General features: G+C 46.7%; 1 protein-coding gene across 1 annotated transcript in view; it reads right to left on the bottom strand.

The window, feature by feature from the left end:
* Positions 1 to 16,381, bottom strand: part of lamc1 (laminin, gamma 1) — a 54,849-nt gene that overhangs the window by 15,781 nt on the left and 22,687 nt on the right. Inside the window, exons 2-3 of the mRNA XM_012826320.3 lie at positions 5,771 to 6,075; positions 1,845 to 1,975 (exon numbers count right to left, since the gene is read on the bottom strand). Coding sequence (XP_012681774.2) covers positions 1,845 to 1,975; positions 5,771 to 6,075 — 436 coding nt within the window. The remainder of the gene's footprint in view (positions 1 to 1,844; positions 1,976 to 5,770; positions 6,076 to 16,381) is intronic.

The following is a 16,381-nucleotide window of genomic DNA, read 5'->3' as shown; positions in this document are numbered from 1 at the left end:
CGGCGAGACAAACGGTCAGCCATTCATAGGTCCATGAGCGTAAATATTAGTCGATAACAGGCATGCGAGCCGGAGCAGATCTGTATTTGAGAACATAAAGCGCTACCCAGGGCCTGAAATCATAAAACTAAACTTTAAAACACACACAGACAATATCTAGCTTCATGAACTTCATGAAATCTTCATGCCGTACTTCTTTTCACACATTTGGCGATTAACATTCAGGTCATATTAAGATAAAGTGGTGCAACAAAGAAAAGAAAGAGCGCTAACTAGATGCCCTTCACTGTGTGCTGGCCGCGCGCCGTCAGATTACTGAATCAATTTTACCGCTCGTCACCGACCATTCCCCAATCACGGCAACGGGGTGACGGCCTGTACAATGCTCCGTTTGTCCTGCCGTCTCCCGCTCGCTGTGTGTGTGTGTGTGTGTGTGTGTGTGTGTGTGTGTGTGTGCGAGCGAAAGGCTGAGGGAACATTCTCCAGCACAGACACTTTGACAGGGGCCCCTCTGAACAAGAGAGGACTTGCGTGGCTCAGCCGCTGCCGTGTGCGTATTGTCTCAGGTGTTCCTTGGCAGCGCCGTGTGGAAAAACTGATGGCTCCTATACAGCTACACAACCCACTGCACACCCCCTCTCTATAGGAACACATCGATGCTTATACCAAGCTTTTGTTTCCCTTTCCCCTCGACCTCTTCATCTCTATTACCCTACCCATCTCTGTGTCTCTCTCCCTTTCCCCCACTCTCTCTATGGCAGTTTTTCTTCCCCTCTGTCCCTTTCGCTCGCTCTCTCTCTCTCTCGCTCCCTCCCTCTTTATGTATTTAAGCGCACACACAGGTAATGGGGTTTGATGGTGCAGACACCAACCTCCTGTGTTCTGCTGTTCTGTGTTCCGCGGGTACTGCACTTGCTATTTCACTCCCGCTTTACCTTCAATGCACTCCCCACTAAGCAGGGGCGCTGGGGGGGTTGGGGGGTTGGGGAAATGTGCCTGTGTCTCCAGGGCAGTGGGCCTGGCCGTGAGAGCCGGCAGGTGTAACACCACTCCTCTGGCCATCACTCATCTCCGTCCCAACCACTACCACCGCTCTAGTCCAGCCCGCCCCCATTCTGCTTCCTCCGTGCTCTGTAATCCAGCACTCCCAGGCAGGAATGTCGGGAATGTGGGGCTGTGTAATGGAAATCTGCTCCACATTTCAAACAGATTAAGGTGGAGAGACGCGGTGTGGAGCAGAGAGGGCGCAGTTGAACGGCGGCCTGGCTCCCCTCGTCCTTAAGGATCTCTCCGAGCCCTCACTGTACACACTCGTCGAACATGCGCAAGCACACGGACTGCTCCAGGGGTGGGGGGATCATCAGCCTGGAGAGCACCCATCAGACGCCAACTCTACAGTAAACATGCACCACCAATAGAGCACCCATCAGAAGCCAACTCCACAGTAAACAAGCACCACCAATAGCAGCTCACATTGCTAGGGTGAGGGAGACACCCAGGCTGCACCCCCCCCCCCCACCCCGCCCCTCCCTCCCTCCCTCCATCCAGGTTCAGCCCCCTGTCTGCACACAGTGAATGTGCACTAAATCAACTGGCCCTGTGACTAATGAACCTGGCCCTTGCTTTTCATGGGAGTTCCAAACTGGCGGTGAACTGCGATATGGCCTGTGTATTATTTTTGACAGGAAAACAGGACGGTGAGCGGGGTTTGAAGCGTGTTTTTTTGGCAATCAGACACCCGTCTATTCCAGTAATCCACTGGCAATTCTCATTATCGGACAGCGCGATGGAGCAGCTGCTCTGGTAGATGTTAAGTGAGACGCCGGAGGGGGACACCAACTCACCTTCCACCCACGGCAAAGTCTGAGATGGCGTAGTAGTAGGACTTCAGAACCTTGGGGTCGTTGAAAACCTCGTCTCCGAACGTGTTGAGCCTGTTCAGGGTCACCCGGATGTCTGTGGCGGTCACCCATTCCTGCGGAGAGTTCCAGACGCAGTGTGAGAAATGCCCAAACACCCTCAACCCCACTCCAACAAAGGGAATGCAAACAGTCGCCCAATCGGTAGATTTACTGAGACAGGAGAGCAGCACACAGGAGAGAAAAATGAACGTGACATGCAGAGGTTAACAAGAAGATTAGATTGTTGAAACATTCTGCGAGTTTTTTTTTTTACTGGGGTAAACGAGAGGCTAGACTTTGAAAGAGCGGTGGCTCGACTCCATCTGTTCTCTCTCTCTCTGCAGCTGTTTAAAGAAAATAAATACCACCCACTAATCTAAACCAAACTTATTACAGTCATGTGGGGGGGGGGGGGGGGGGAGTTATGAGCTATATAGGACTATGGTTTGATTATTTGATGCCACAATCAACTCGAGAGTGAATAAAAATCACATTTTGTGCCGAACAGCATTTCATACATCATAGGTAACTACAGAAATGCCTGTAAACAAAACCAAAACAAGTGTGACTGCTACTTTTAGGACCTTCACTTGTTGCCAGCAGACTGGCCCAACAGTGGCGCACAGTGTTAACTCAGGCTGCTGAGTAACTGAGTCATTCCGACACCTTCCCCATGGCGGGCAGCCGTGATTCAGGACATGTTCCTGTTTGGGCAGCAGGCTGGTGCCAGCAACCACCCCTGCTGCCCCATCCCCACCCCCACCCACCTCACACTGCCCACTCAATCCAAGCTCTCTATACAGCCATACAGAAAAATGTCATCTTTTCATGAAGCCATTGTAAAAATAAACTGCACAGCTGCACAGGAGATAAATGGTACTATAAAAGGGCCCTTACACTTTGCTCTACGAAAGAAAGGTTCAACTCTCCTACTACCTGTTGGATGAGCAACAAATATCATCTAACAAGTTGCAGGGAAGCAATTCTCTAACACCAAAAACTGCAATTGAATCGATTTCGTGAAATACGTGGGAGTTGGAAAGGCGCCAAAAATGACCGGAACAATAACAAAACGTAGGACTATGTGATTGGGAACAACTAGGTGTGTGGAATAATGAGAAACAGACAAAAAGAGAGTGAGAGAGAAAGGACGAGGAAAAGAAGGAAAGGAGTAAAGAGAGACCGACAGAAAAAAAGAGAGAGATTGATAGCAAGAAGTAGGCAGAGAGAGAGAGAGAGAGAGAGAGAGAGAGAGAGAGAGAGAGAGAGTGAAAGATACATTGATAAAGGGTAAAGTGAGATTGTGTGAGCGAGTGGGAGAGAAGGAGGCAGAGAGCGAGAGAGAGAGAGAAAGATACATTGATAAAGGGTAAAGTGAGATTGTGTGAGCGAGTGGGAGAGAAGGAGGCACAAAAAATAAACTTCCAAGAAGAGCAGGCAGAGGATGAGGGGCCTACACCTCTGGGATGTTCCCGGGCAGCTCTCCAGCTGTGAGTCCCCCCACATACGCTCCTCACACACATCCCCACAGACACACACCAGCTGAGTGTAAGCATGTGACACACACACACACACACACACACACACACACACACACACACTTCACTACCTCATTTATCACCGGGGCTGAGGGCATTCTCTTTGGCCCCCGCTGATATCTGTGCCTGTGTTTATTAAGCACTGCCACCAGTCAGCACCCGCCACGGACAGCAGGAGCAGAAGAGGAGGAGAGGAGAGGAGAGAGAGCTGACCTGTCTGATTCCCACTCCCAATCTGGAGCAACACACACGTGCTGTACAACTCCCACCTCGCACAGGACATCTCAGGAGATTTTACCCAGCCTCACATAGTTAAACAGCATAGAGCCATTTTTCACTTAGCAAGACCGTTAAACTGGTGGCTTTTGCTGTTCGGTCTTACCATGATTAGGACATGGCTGGAGTGGTCTTCTGAGCCAAGATTTACAGTGGACTGTAAGAGCTCAGTCACCACTGTTCAAGGTTCTGTCTTTCACAGAGGAAGTTAGAGCAGAGCAATTCTGGGCAAAGCGGCCTGTCTTCACCCACCTGATGCCGCCATTATGGCGTAGGCACTACAGCCATGTGACGCCAAAGAAAAGGTATCCATTCCTAAAAAAAGAACTCTGGGCTTTCGGTATAAATAGCGTTATGCCACATGAGTAAAGTCTAATATGGAAGTATCTGGGGGCAGAGCTAAATCTGTCCGTTTGGTAGAGGTAGAGGTTACACAGAACAAAAAAGCCAGTTATATTCATATCGGGGGAAAGGAAAGACCACGAGGACAAAGTCTGAGGCCTGCCAACCATGACGAGACAGACCACACGCGGGCAAGGAAAAGGGAACACACGGAGGGGGGCATCAAATTGTACTACACAGAGTTCAGTGGGGGGGGGAAGGCACCTGGGATTATACGTGATTCAGACTCTGGATGCCGCAAACTAACATAGTGGTGCATGGACAAAGCCTGTTCCAAAGTACACACAAACTTAAAGACTGGCTAAACTATTAAACCACACAGTCCCAAGTGAATTCGACACAACACTGCAGGCACTTTAGGAGCTTAAGAGCCACAGACTATATCCTGTTAACAGTGTGTTCTTGTGCCATGGGGAGAAACGTTTAGTAGACTACAGCTGAACACCGCAAAACCCCAGCAGATCAGGCCTCACAGAGGCGGGAAACTTTTCCCTGGAAGCTTCATGACATTCCAGACAAATACAATTGTCTTGGGCCCATTCCCATCAAACTGTAAAACACAAGTGTGTGTCTAATGGTGTAAAAATCATCATGCTCCCCCGTTACTGTCCGATTTCCCCACATGCACAAGAATATTCTCTCACGTTTGGCTGGTGCCTGTGCTTGAGCAAACAGAGGAATAGTACAGCAGTGCAGACCAGCGCAGTACAGTACAGCAGTTGTGTGTCCAGCAGGTCTCCAGCTGTGCATCTGCGCTGCCAAACACAATCAGTGCCGGAGTGGGAAATCTGGGGGCGTCACCTAGCAACATTTTGCAACTCTTGGCAGAGTCCAGCGCCTCCTGCGCTCCCAACCACCTGGCCTGCCTCTACTCCCCCTTACTCCCTCCCTTACTCACCTCAGTGCTCTCCCTTCTTGTCTGACCTGGCTTTCCTGTGCGCTGCGACCGGTGCCAGAGACAAGACTGTCTCACTTCATCCACCGGCCGACCTCTCTTCCTTCCACCCACTGGTTCGCTATCCCTTCCCCCACAAACTAAAACACAGTGTCTACACCATGTCCTGTACACTGGCCGTCTGAGAGCGTACTTACAGTACACCCAATACTACGCATGTATTTTTTTATTGACTAGCAAAAACTAGACAGGGCACTAGCACTCAAGTGAACACTCAGATTGCCATGAGGTTTTCATGAACAATTAATAAATCATTAACCACTTCATTTTACAGGTTCGAAACACTCAACTATTTATTTGCTGAATTGCAGCCAGATTCCCATGCTTCAGTTCCCACAGGCTTAAATCATTTGAGTTGCTTATGGCAGCTGAGAAAAACAGCACTATGGGAAACACATGGCTGAGAAGGGGGGGTACGACAACATCTGGAGGCCCCTGAGTACACCTGCGTGTGCAGAATCTCAGTCCAAGGTATGTCGATCACCATATTGAAACTGTAAATTCAGCTATAGTTTGACAGATAGCTCAACCATAGTTTGGATGAGGTGAAAAGCGCTGCCAAAATCTGCAAACATGCATGGGAGAGCCAGACAGGAGGAGAGAAAGAGAGTGAGGCAGTGAAAAGAAAGAGTGCTTGAGAACATGATGTTGGGAGGTATTGTGGTCACTTTTTTTGAGTAAATTTTTTTTCCTCTTACCTGCAGGGTGGGGCTGTTATCAAAGTTGTAGGCGCTGGGGCGTCCCTCAAGCGTGGAGAAGGCCACGTTGCCTCCGGTGAGGGGAGAGATGTCGCTGAACTCGTCAGTGCAGAGCGCCTGCTGCTCGTCCTCGCCGGTGCGGATGAAGCCACGGTTTAACTTGGTGTAGGTCTTCTGGCAGGAGCCGCTGTAGTACTGGTACGGTACCCAAGGCCCGTCCTCCCTGGTCCTCTTGTAGATGGCGAAGCTCTCCGGGCGGCTGGTGTGGAACTTGAGGCGCACGTAGGTGATATCAAAGGCCTTGCCTGGAGACACAAAACATGACGATCAGTCTCAGATGACACAATGCACACAGATGCCGGGGCAAATCCAGCTTCGTTTGAAGCTTTTCTAAGCTTGCTGATGGTAAGGAACGCATTCAACCGACGTCAATGAATCCTGATATTTCGAAAATGCCGCATAAGGCAAAGAGCCATGGAGCCCACTTACAACATGTTTATCACATTTACTAACAAACATCTATCACTCCCCCTTGCCCTTCTTAAAGACAGGAATTAAGTTGCTTGCATTCCATTTCCAGCCGTGGCAAAAAAAATGTGTTAATGTTACAAGGCCGATATATAAATGGTCTAACTTTGACATATTCACGTCATTGTCCCCCATTCCCACACGACACCAACAGCAGCAAATACATGGCTTTCAATGTGAGTGAGAATTGGATGAATACTCCATACTCTCTGTGGCCCTGGTATGTTGTGAGATAAGATACAGCAGAGTATAGAGGAGGGCGAGACGTATAGACAGAGATGACGGATATAGGGGTGTGTATAAGATGAGATCGGCATGCATTTGCACACCTCTGTGAACCATACAAAGCATCTAGTAAAGATTAGCCCACATAGGAGGTAGGGAGAAGGGGGAAAACTCACTAGACAGGACATGACTAAGGCACTTCAATTCAATTCAAAACTGAAATGCCAGAAATCAGAAGATTTACAGCATTCATATCTTTACGATCCCCACATAACTCCTTCCTAATTGGTTTCTAAGTACGAAAGCACCCATGGCTTTATCAGAATTATGTGACAACGACCAAACTTTTGACATATAACAAATAGAAAATTCCTCTCAGTATGAACTGCTGTCTTTTTTTGAGGTGGGTGGGATGGTTCAGGCGGAGGGTGGGAATAACTGGACGTGAAGAGCGAATCACTTTGGCAGAAGACACAAGTTTGTCAAGGTTTTCCATGGTCCTCCAGTAATAGTACTGTGCTTGTCCAAACATATTTTGCAAGCCTGAACAGGCCAGGTGTGTTTGGAGGGGGATAGGAACAGCAGACCATATCTACAGAGGCCAGAGGAAATCTTATGGCGAGACGTCATCTATTTTGTGAAAAGAAAATGACACCATCTTTCAACGGGGCGACAAGGGGACAGTTGTTTGCTTAAGCAAAGAATTTGTTCTCTAAACAGATCAGGAGGAAAACTAAAGTGGCCCCATTGTGAGCAGAGAACACAGTTATGGCTCAGATTCAGATAACATGGACATACCGTGGAGCACTATGGGTAGCTATAGTCAAAGTGCGTAGGCTAGTTAGACACCAAACAGGCTTTTCACACAGTCGAAGCAAAGAGGGCAATTCGCTGTGCAAAGGCTGTTGCCTTGAAACAATCTTTTTTGTTTAGGGTTTGATGTTGCTATGGCAGTGAACTTGCCGACTCTAGAGCCGGAAACATCTAGCCGTCAAGGTCAAAGTTCATGTAAAGGAAGAGAATTTTTACAACAGGGTGTGGACCCATTTCAACCCAGAGACAGTGTCAACAGCATGCTTGAGTGAAGGTCGAAATCAAAAAACAAATAAATATGATGTGCTAATTAAATTTGCTTAAAGAAAAGGTCAAAAAGTACAAAATAATTCTGTATGACTTCTTTCCAAAAAGTAATGCCTTTAGCCTCAAGCAAGTTATGAGTGCAGGAGGTAGGCCGATCACACATGGCCCCTAAAATGGGAGTTCACCGTCATGTCATTCAAAACACAACTTAAACAGGGTTTCAGAGAACCATTCCGCAATTAACAGAAGAAAAAAAAGAAGAAAAAAAAACAGTTGAGTGAAGGTGGGAAACTACTCCAACTGTCTTCTGTTTGGATCAACATGACTGTTGTCTGTAGTGCAATACACATATTTCAGAAAAATGCTAATATATATGCGTCACGTTCCAAATAACACCATCTAAAACAGAAAAAAATCCCATTCAACATAGTCTATGATGACTGTATGGGCTCCTGAGCAACCACCGCTATCTTTTAAAGCCGGCTTAGATAGGAAATGCAGTCACCTTGTTTAGCCTGTGAGTCAACCTCTCTCTGTAGACTGGGGTGTGGACAATGCTATGCATGTGGAGTGTAAATACCAGAGGGCAGACAAAAGTTCAGTCAAACCACAGGGCAGAACAAATATAACATGCAAGTGTTGTCTGTCCCTCGAACAATGCTTAACAATAGGTGTAAATGGAAGGTTGTGAATTCAACTCTGACAGGTGTTGTTTCTAAACAATTAATTCCAACCAACTTCAATTTCACGCGACAATTAATTAAACTGGTTCACACCCTCTAAATCCTATTGGCTGGAAACCCCTTTGCACTTATAAATGAGAACAATGACAACATTAATGGAAAACTCTGCCAGACTACTCCACACTCGCATTAGCTAGTTCAGTTAGGAGTATCTGAAGGTCAATACCGTCCATTCAAATGGCTCGCAAAAAAAACGGGTTTCAACACCCAGCTGAAGAGGCTTCAGTCAGTATGCGTGCTTGTGGCAGAGGGTGCCTGTCTACTAGAGGACTCTCTTTTGGTGAACAGACTCTGTCATTGATATTTCATTTCAGAGGCCGCCCCCGCATCCTCACAAAACAAGACAAACAGCATCTGTTGGCACGGTGATGGAGAGGGGGGCAAGCAGAGGGAGACACACCAACACACACACACACACACACACACACACACACACACACACACACACACACACACACACACACACACAAACACACACAAACACAAACACAACACACAAGCGAGTCCCTTCATGGATGGAACATGGTGGACAGCTCTGAGGGACAGCACACAAAGAGCACTTCAGCGCTGAATACAGGTGCTCAGTGGAGCATCGCGAGTTCAATGCCATGCCTGAGCCTGTGCTAGTGACAGCACGGAGCCAAGGGTCAGGGGCCACTGGAAACACTGGGCCACCTTAGAGGCATGGCAGTCATGGGATCCTTACTCCAGTTTAAAAGGCTAAGGGGAAAAAAAGACGAGTGACTGAGTGAAGGGCACATGTTGGAACTGGGATGTGGTCACCGCACATAGACTTTGTAAATGCGAGATAGATGGGGGAAGGGGGGAGAGAGAGAGAGAGAGAGAGAGGGAGGACAGGGAGACAGAAGGTGCCGGACATGGGGGATATGTAACGGCTGAAATATCTATAGCCCATGGGGATATACGTCAACAGTACGGCGAGCGAAGCATGGAAATGGGAATGGCGCGCTCTGCTGAAACTCGTCAACTTGGGAATTTGCTACGATCTTCACCGTCTGGTCATCCTGCGAGGAACTGAACATCCTGAACATGCCCGAACAACTTCCTTTGGGTCAATCGAGTGGCCCCAGAGTTGAGCGAGCTGAAGTATGTCAAGCAACATAGTTCTATCCCTGCAGCTGCGGGGGAAGCAGCCACAGGTGTCCTGGAGGCCATCACAGCTATGCATGTAGGACAGCTCATGAGAACCGGGCTTCTAATTACATCAGTCATGTCTCAGGGAATCTTCACCAGTCGTCTACATTAGGGGGAGGGGGACGGCATAAGACACATTTCACTGATACTGACCAAATTCACTCAGGCACTTTGAGAACTTAACCTAATTACCACAAAAGCAGATTTTTAGGGGTGGGTTGTAGGCTGCAGGGTAGTAGAACAGGCCAACAACTGTGTGGGGCTAGGGCTGCAACAAGAACCACATCACTGCCATACCGTGGTATTAGGAGGTGCACTGCTGTGTTGAGCCAGTCACTAAAATGCAGTCATAACAGCTTTTTTCACCTCATCTTTTTTTTTAATATATCCACATCCACACATTATAAAATGCCAAGACCTCAAGACTGAGCATAAACATAACATTTAGCAAGAGCATCATGTCGTTGTAACCTTTTGGTCAACTGACCGTTAATTATTTGGATATACATTGCATTCAAATAAATATGAGTATGACATGTAACTATAATTTCCTGTTTCGCTAGATATTGCAACAAATACTCATTTGTTAAATGTTGATATGATGTGCAGACAGTGTTTTTAATTATGTTTATGTTGAACTCCTTAAAGTCTTTCATCTCCACTCTGTCAACATATTAAGGGACACGTGTCAAGTAATGTCACATGAATTAATTTGACGGGCTCCGCCAAGGCCAAATGCTGTATGTCGCAATGTCAGCGCCAGCCCCATGATTCAGATCCGCTCCAAAATTGAATGGGTTCTTCCTTGGCCCATGCTAGACCTTCCGACCAAGTTTCATGAAAATCAGGCCAGCAGTTTTTGCGCAAACCTGTTGACAGACAGACAGACAGACAGTCCGACAGACAGACACAGACAGACAGACAGACAGACAGACAGACAGACAGACCGCACCCGAAAACATAACCTCCTTGGCGGAAGTAATAATTAAAAGCAGGGGGGGAGGGGGTTGGTTGCGGTATTACAAACAGCAAGGTGGCATTCTTTGAAAAATGGCGGTAAGGAAATCTCTTCACTGCTGCAGCCCTATTTCCCACACAAGAACATGCACAGTTGGAAGCTGAGGTAAGATAATCCAGAGTCTCACATGGAGAGAATAAGAAGAAAAAAAAACTTCCAATGTGTTGATGCCAATTTATTTCCAATTTAAAGCCCATTGTGAAAGCTGAAAGAAGTCAATTGAGAGTGGGTCTGTTTTGAGCCCCATGAATGACAGTAATCCATGGCTTTAGCCTTCAAGTCCAGGGCAGCCCCAGAGCACAGAGCCAAAAGGAATTCCGCCACTCCTTCCAGAACAATCAGCCACATTGATGAGACACAGAACTTACCAATTCATGACACATAAAGCTGTGGGCGCTGTGCAAATTTACAGAGAGACTACATTTCGGTGCAGGTTACGTTCTTTCATAGATTGTGTAGGTTAAATATACACAATCTGCATTCACTCAGTACAATGACTGCAATCCATTTCACAAGAATGCAGAAATCCATTCACATTGGCGTTCCCTTCACATAGAGTTTTCTTATTCATAAAATGTGCACTGTGAGGCTGCCGTGTTATGGCTAAGCCATACCTGCGCACACACCGCACCCCTTCATCTGTAGTTCAACACGTGAGAGACAAAGGCTGCCTAAAGTGTGACTGTGTGTGTGTGTGTTACCCCAGCTGAGCACCTGCCAACTTAAGGCGCGCTCTGGAGAACAGGACAAGAAAAGAAGTGTGGGGGTGTTGGGGGGTATAGAGTGAACTGGCTGGAATGCATTTCCATACAGCACAGTGACGCCAGTGGGGGTGGGGGGGGGGGGGGACAGCCAGAGAGAGTGAATGAGTGAGAAAGAAAGAAAGGGAGGGAGAGAGAGGCAGGGAGTAGGAGAGAGAGAGAGAGAGAGAGAGAGAGAGAGAGAGGGGGAGGTGAAGGGGACTTCAAAGAATAGAAGGAAAGGCAAAAGAGACTTGAGACGAGCAAAAAGAGCGGAGGAAGAAGAGGGAAGGAGACCACAAAAGCCAGAGGGATGTCGGCAGACAGCAGGCAAAAAAAAAACAGGAACAAAGAGGCAGCTAATGAGAGAGACACCGCTGGAAGGTGGAAATGTGAAGACCTGCTAAAGACTCCTATCATTTCTCTAGGCTGCAGTTCAGGTTTGCTCTGGAGGGACATTTTTTTAATTTTGTTTTCTTTCTTTTAACAAAAAATGTATGTTCGAGGTTACAGAGGAAAATCCATACATGTCCCTTTTACAACCAAACTTCTCTTTTTAAAGCACCACAGTGTGGTGTTTCGCAGCTTAACTGGTCATTACGGAACACAAGTTGTGTGTTCGCGCAGCATGCTTGGGCTTGTGGTTACCATAAACACAGGGTCTTTCAAACCAACCGCATCTCAGTCTGGTGCTTTAAACAAGGGAGGAAGAAATAGCTGTCGAGTGAAGGCATTTGGAGACGTTTCACTGAAGGGGTTTCAGATGTACATTTTTGGTCTCTTGTTACCCTTGTCACTTCAGAGCGAATCATGGTGGCCTTGACGAGTGCCACCTTCAAGGAGGATTGATCGTTTATAACCTACAGACAGAGCCATGGCAGCCACTCAGACTAATATTCATCAAAACAATTCCCATCATTCACAATATGTTGAGTGAATGAGAAAGCAAAACAGCTGTGATGATTTCTCCCCAGGAGCAGGTCAGACATGCACTGCATGTCTTTGCAGAGAGCAGAAGTGAATGAGAGAGGGAGAGGGGGGGAGGCATATGTGAGCAAATGTGAGGGAGAGGACAGAGGGAGAGGAAACAGCCTTGAGAACAAAAACTGATTAGGACTTGGCAAAAGGGAGGTTAACGCACACATACACGACCTGAGAATTCTAAGTGTGAGTGAGGCCCCCTGATCAGTCAACAGACACAGGCTGTCCTTGAGGCTTTTAAGTTTGACCTGACTGAAAAAAATTCCCTCTGACATGTTCAATGCCAGATTACTGCGTTCATTGTGTTCCACATCGCCACTACTACTGATTAAAGTATTCTTAAAAGGACTTCTTAAGAAACTAAACATGATCACAAGGAGGCACAGGGAACCGTCTCATCCAGTCCACGAAGTGGATATAGTCTGAAAAGAATTCAAATGTGTTCACTTAACCGTGTAGCTGTTATACTCTCAGACTTGATGAAGAAGACCTCAGGAGATGACCATGAGGCACTTCTGGCTGAAATGTGAATAGGACTCGGATAGGAATTTTAAAATAAATTAAAGACATCATGAGGACCGAGCAAAAAGTAGGGGTGTTGAATTGAAAAAGAAAAATAACAAAATTAGATGCTTCTCTTGAAAAATTGAAGGAGGACCTATTACAAAACAAGCTTGTTTGTGGTGCAGCAATCCACGACCAAAATATCAATGGGCTTTGCCTAGAGCACTTAGCACAAAGTACCAAAGTCTGTCCCTGCAACACGACTACACTACCAGCACAGGTCAGTACTGTTGAGTATGGGAAATGGAGAGAGGAATTCAGGCCACAGTTTAAAGGTGGTGTCCAGTACTTTGACTTTAAAATTCTTTTGACAACTGACAGTCCTAAACTTGAGAAACCAGGAGGCAGATTTTACAGTTGGCTATTAGTTGAATTTACACCTTTAGGCAACCTTTGAGTTCTCCTAAAGATTATTTGCAGCAATAAGTGATTAACTGAGAGCTAAATTTGATCTCAATCTCCTTGGGATAAACAAACAGCAGTGGCGCTGGGTCCAGCCTTAGGGCACCATCTTTGACATGGAAAAATAGTATACAAAACGATCCCAGATCGGTTTTTCAGTTTTGGAAGATGAAGTTCTTAACTTCAACAATAAATTGGTCTCGAGTCCTTTATAAACAGTAGCACTAAAGATTAAAACGGCTGCAGAATAGCCTTATATACAGTCTGCAGACCGTTTGCAATACTCCTTTGGTTAGGGAGAGAAATCAACAAGATTTAGGGACCCGGGGCAGCACCATTTGATCAAACGCAAGATCTGGTGTGTGTCTGCCTTTCCCGCGAGAACTTCTCTCCAGGCTCCATCCTGAGTCACCCCCCACAAGCACCTCCAGGTCACCCAACCCCCAGTCTGTCCCCTCTCTCCCGAGGAGGCTTCCGCCCCCCAAGCTCTGTTATTAAGCATGTGCACAGGTGAGCTCCATTCCTTTACCGTCCAGACCACCCCCCACGCTGCTGGCAATGCGGCCACATTACTCTTTGTTGTTCCAAGAATAGCTCATCTTAATTAAACACAAATGCAAAGCACGAAGTTATGTCCTCTGAGAGAGTGAAGAGTCACACTGGATTCACACTGCTTTGGTAACAACAAGACAGCTCCTCATTAAAAATGATTTATTCTGTGATGAACATGATGAAGTTTCTCAAATAAACTCCATACCAGACCCTTTCAGGGCTGTTCTGTTGAGAAAACGGCTACACTAGCCGTGTTTCCACTACTGGGCTACACTACTGCGTTTCCACTGTTGCTTCCAGGGCTTGCTCGTTCCTCCTCAGGGTTACTTCGCGGCTAGCGGCCATGGGCTTTTGGCCCGCCGATTACCCTTGGGCCAAACGGGGCTAACCGCTGCTTGAGGAGGTGTCAAGGTAAAAGGCAGGATTAGCGGATTCAAGTAAGAGAGGATCATTGCCAAAACAAGATAACCATTACCCACAACACTCATGGATCAAATTTCATATATTTCAAAACAAAACACAACTGGCCGAAATGAACACAATACGTATGGATGTTTAATTACTATCAAATTCAGATGGGATGATCATTAAAGCTAATTTATTGAGAGGAGAGATTAGCATGTTATGCTAGCCCACAGTGTGCTTTAAACATAGACTACTTATTTAAATAACTGCGTCTGTAACACCAGCCTGCATGCTGTTAGCTGGCTTATTAAAGCCTCGTTTTCTGGTTATTGTGATAGGGATTGCTAAATTATTCCAGAACGTGACAGTTTTAAGTAACAGAGGAATCTGATAACTCATTTTACGTTATGAAGGATGTACTTTATTTGAGTGTCAACTGTACATTCCACCAAGCGAAGATCAGCAACAGCCAACAAACAGCCACTTTGGCTTTCCATTAGGCCCATCTTCCTTTCCGAAACGTATTGTGCTGTAGGTCATATGTGTCTGGCACCCAGACTTTATCGCATGATACCTCAACTTGAACTTACCACTCACTTGTGAAATGGGTGGGATGGGTAACGTTTACACCATGGCGGGATGTTACTGCGTGGCTATTGGTTTGATAGTAGAAACGCAAATGGTGTTTCTTCTTGCGGCCTGAGAACTCAAGACCATTAGCCCCGGTTGGCCTGAAGGTAGCCCTAGTTTGTGATGGCCTGATAGTGGAAACACAGTTACGGAGAACCTTCTACTCATGCCTGCTGTAACGCTTTAAGGTTTGTCCATGTTTGCTTCTTCACAGAGGGTTGTATCTAGGCTGAAGCAACTCACTTTGGGCCTCAAGCTGCATTCCTTTCTCTCTGTTCTTCTCTTTTGGCCTTCAGACTGAGAGAGGAGTCACCCAGGAAAGAGGGGGATTAGGGGGTTTCGTGGGACAAGGGATGGAGGGGAGGGGAGGAGGGGAGGTTAATGTCCTGAGGAAGGCCTCGACCCAAAGCTGCAGCCCAATTAAAATTTCCTCCCATGACCTCATCGCATTCTTCCCTAGAGGGATGAACAATGCCGGCTTTGACTTTTTAACGTGTGGGTATGACCATTTTTCACCCCACCCCCCACCCTTCAGTACAGTTTTCACCATCTGCCCCAGTGTCTTCTGGGAGATATTACAGAACATCTGTTTGGCCACTCACTCCCACAGCACTCTGACAGCATACCAAGGCAACATCAGGTGGTGCAGGAGGAATGAGATGAACCAAATGTTTCCTGCAATTGCACACTTCATCTTGGTTTACTCAAGGCTGATGAATTGTAAACTGATATAATCAGTTGGTAGGAATTAATACAAGTCAACTAGTGATGTATTATTAATGAATAAATCCTATTCATTCCAGTCATCTTGATGAGCACTGCTTTCAAACAGCCACAAGTCACAGTAAAATGCTCTCATGAGTATTCCCATAAGCACTTTAAGGCCAATTACAGTGGATCCATCTTTGGCACGAAAGCTTGGCATGGTGGAGTCTTTTCACCTTTGCTCATTAGCCAAATAAAGCCTCAAAGCAACAGACGTGGCTGACAAGGCAGCCAAGCAAGACTTATGCCTCCTAAAAAACACGCCTATGCTGGCAATTGAGAGTGAGTCACTCGTCTCTGATTAAACAGCACACTATAAGAGGAGCACCTCTGTGTGTGTGTGTTTGTGTGTGTGTGTGTGTGTGTGTGTGTGTGTGTGTGTGTGTGTGTGATTTAGGAGATGGGAGTTTACAAAAACCCTACCAGATGAGATGCAAAACAAATTGAGAGATTTATTTAGTGAGGGTGGGTGAGGGGGGGCAAGTGAGGCACGCATTACAATGGAGGAATGCCAGGAATGTGCAGAGGCTTGTCGTCAGAGAGAGAGAGGGAGAGAGAGTAATGGCTGCTTAGAAAACTCCACGGAATGAGAATCTGTCAAATGAGGTTTGAAAAAAAAAAATATATAAGAGAGGGAAGAAGAAGGAGAAGAACCAGAAAAAGAGCAGCAGCTTCCTGACCGCTCCAAACTCCAAGTGGTTCAGTTCTGATTCCAGCTGGAGTGGCTCAGCCTCAAACACGCCTTTCCCAGCCAAACCTCCCGACTGGAGAAGTCACGTTACACAGTCCGTGCGTCTTCCAGCCATAGACCAGTCACTGACAC

Source organism: Clupea harengus, chromosome 25, assembly GCF_900700415.2.
Source record: "Clupea harengus chromosome 25, Ch_v2.0.2, whole genome shotgun sequence".
In the NCBI taxonomy this organism is placed as follows: domain Eukaryota; kingdom Metazoa; phylum Chordata; class Actinopteri; order Clupeiformes; family Clupeidae; genus Clupea; species Clupea harengus.
This window is presented reverse-complemented; position numbering and strand designations above follow the sequence as displayed.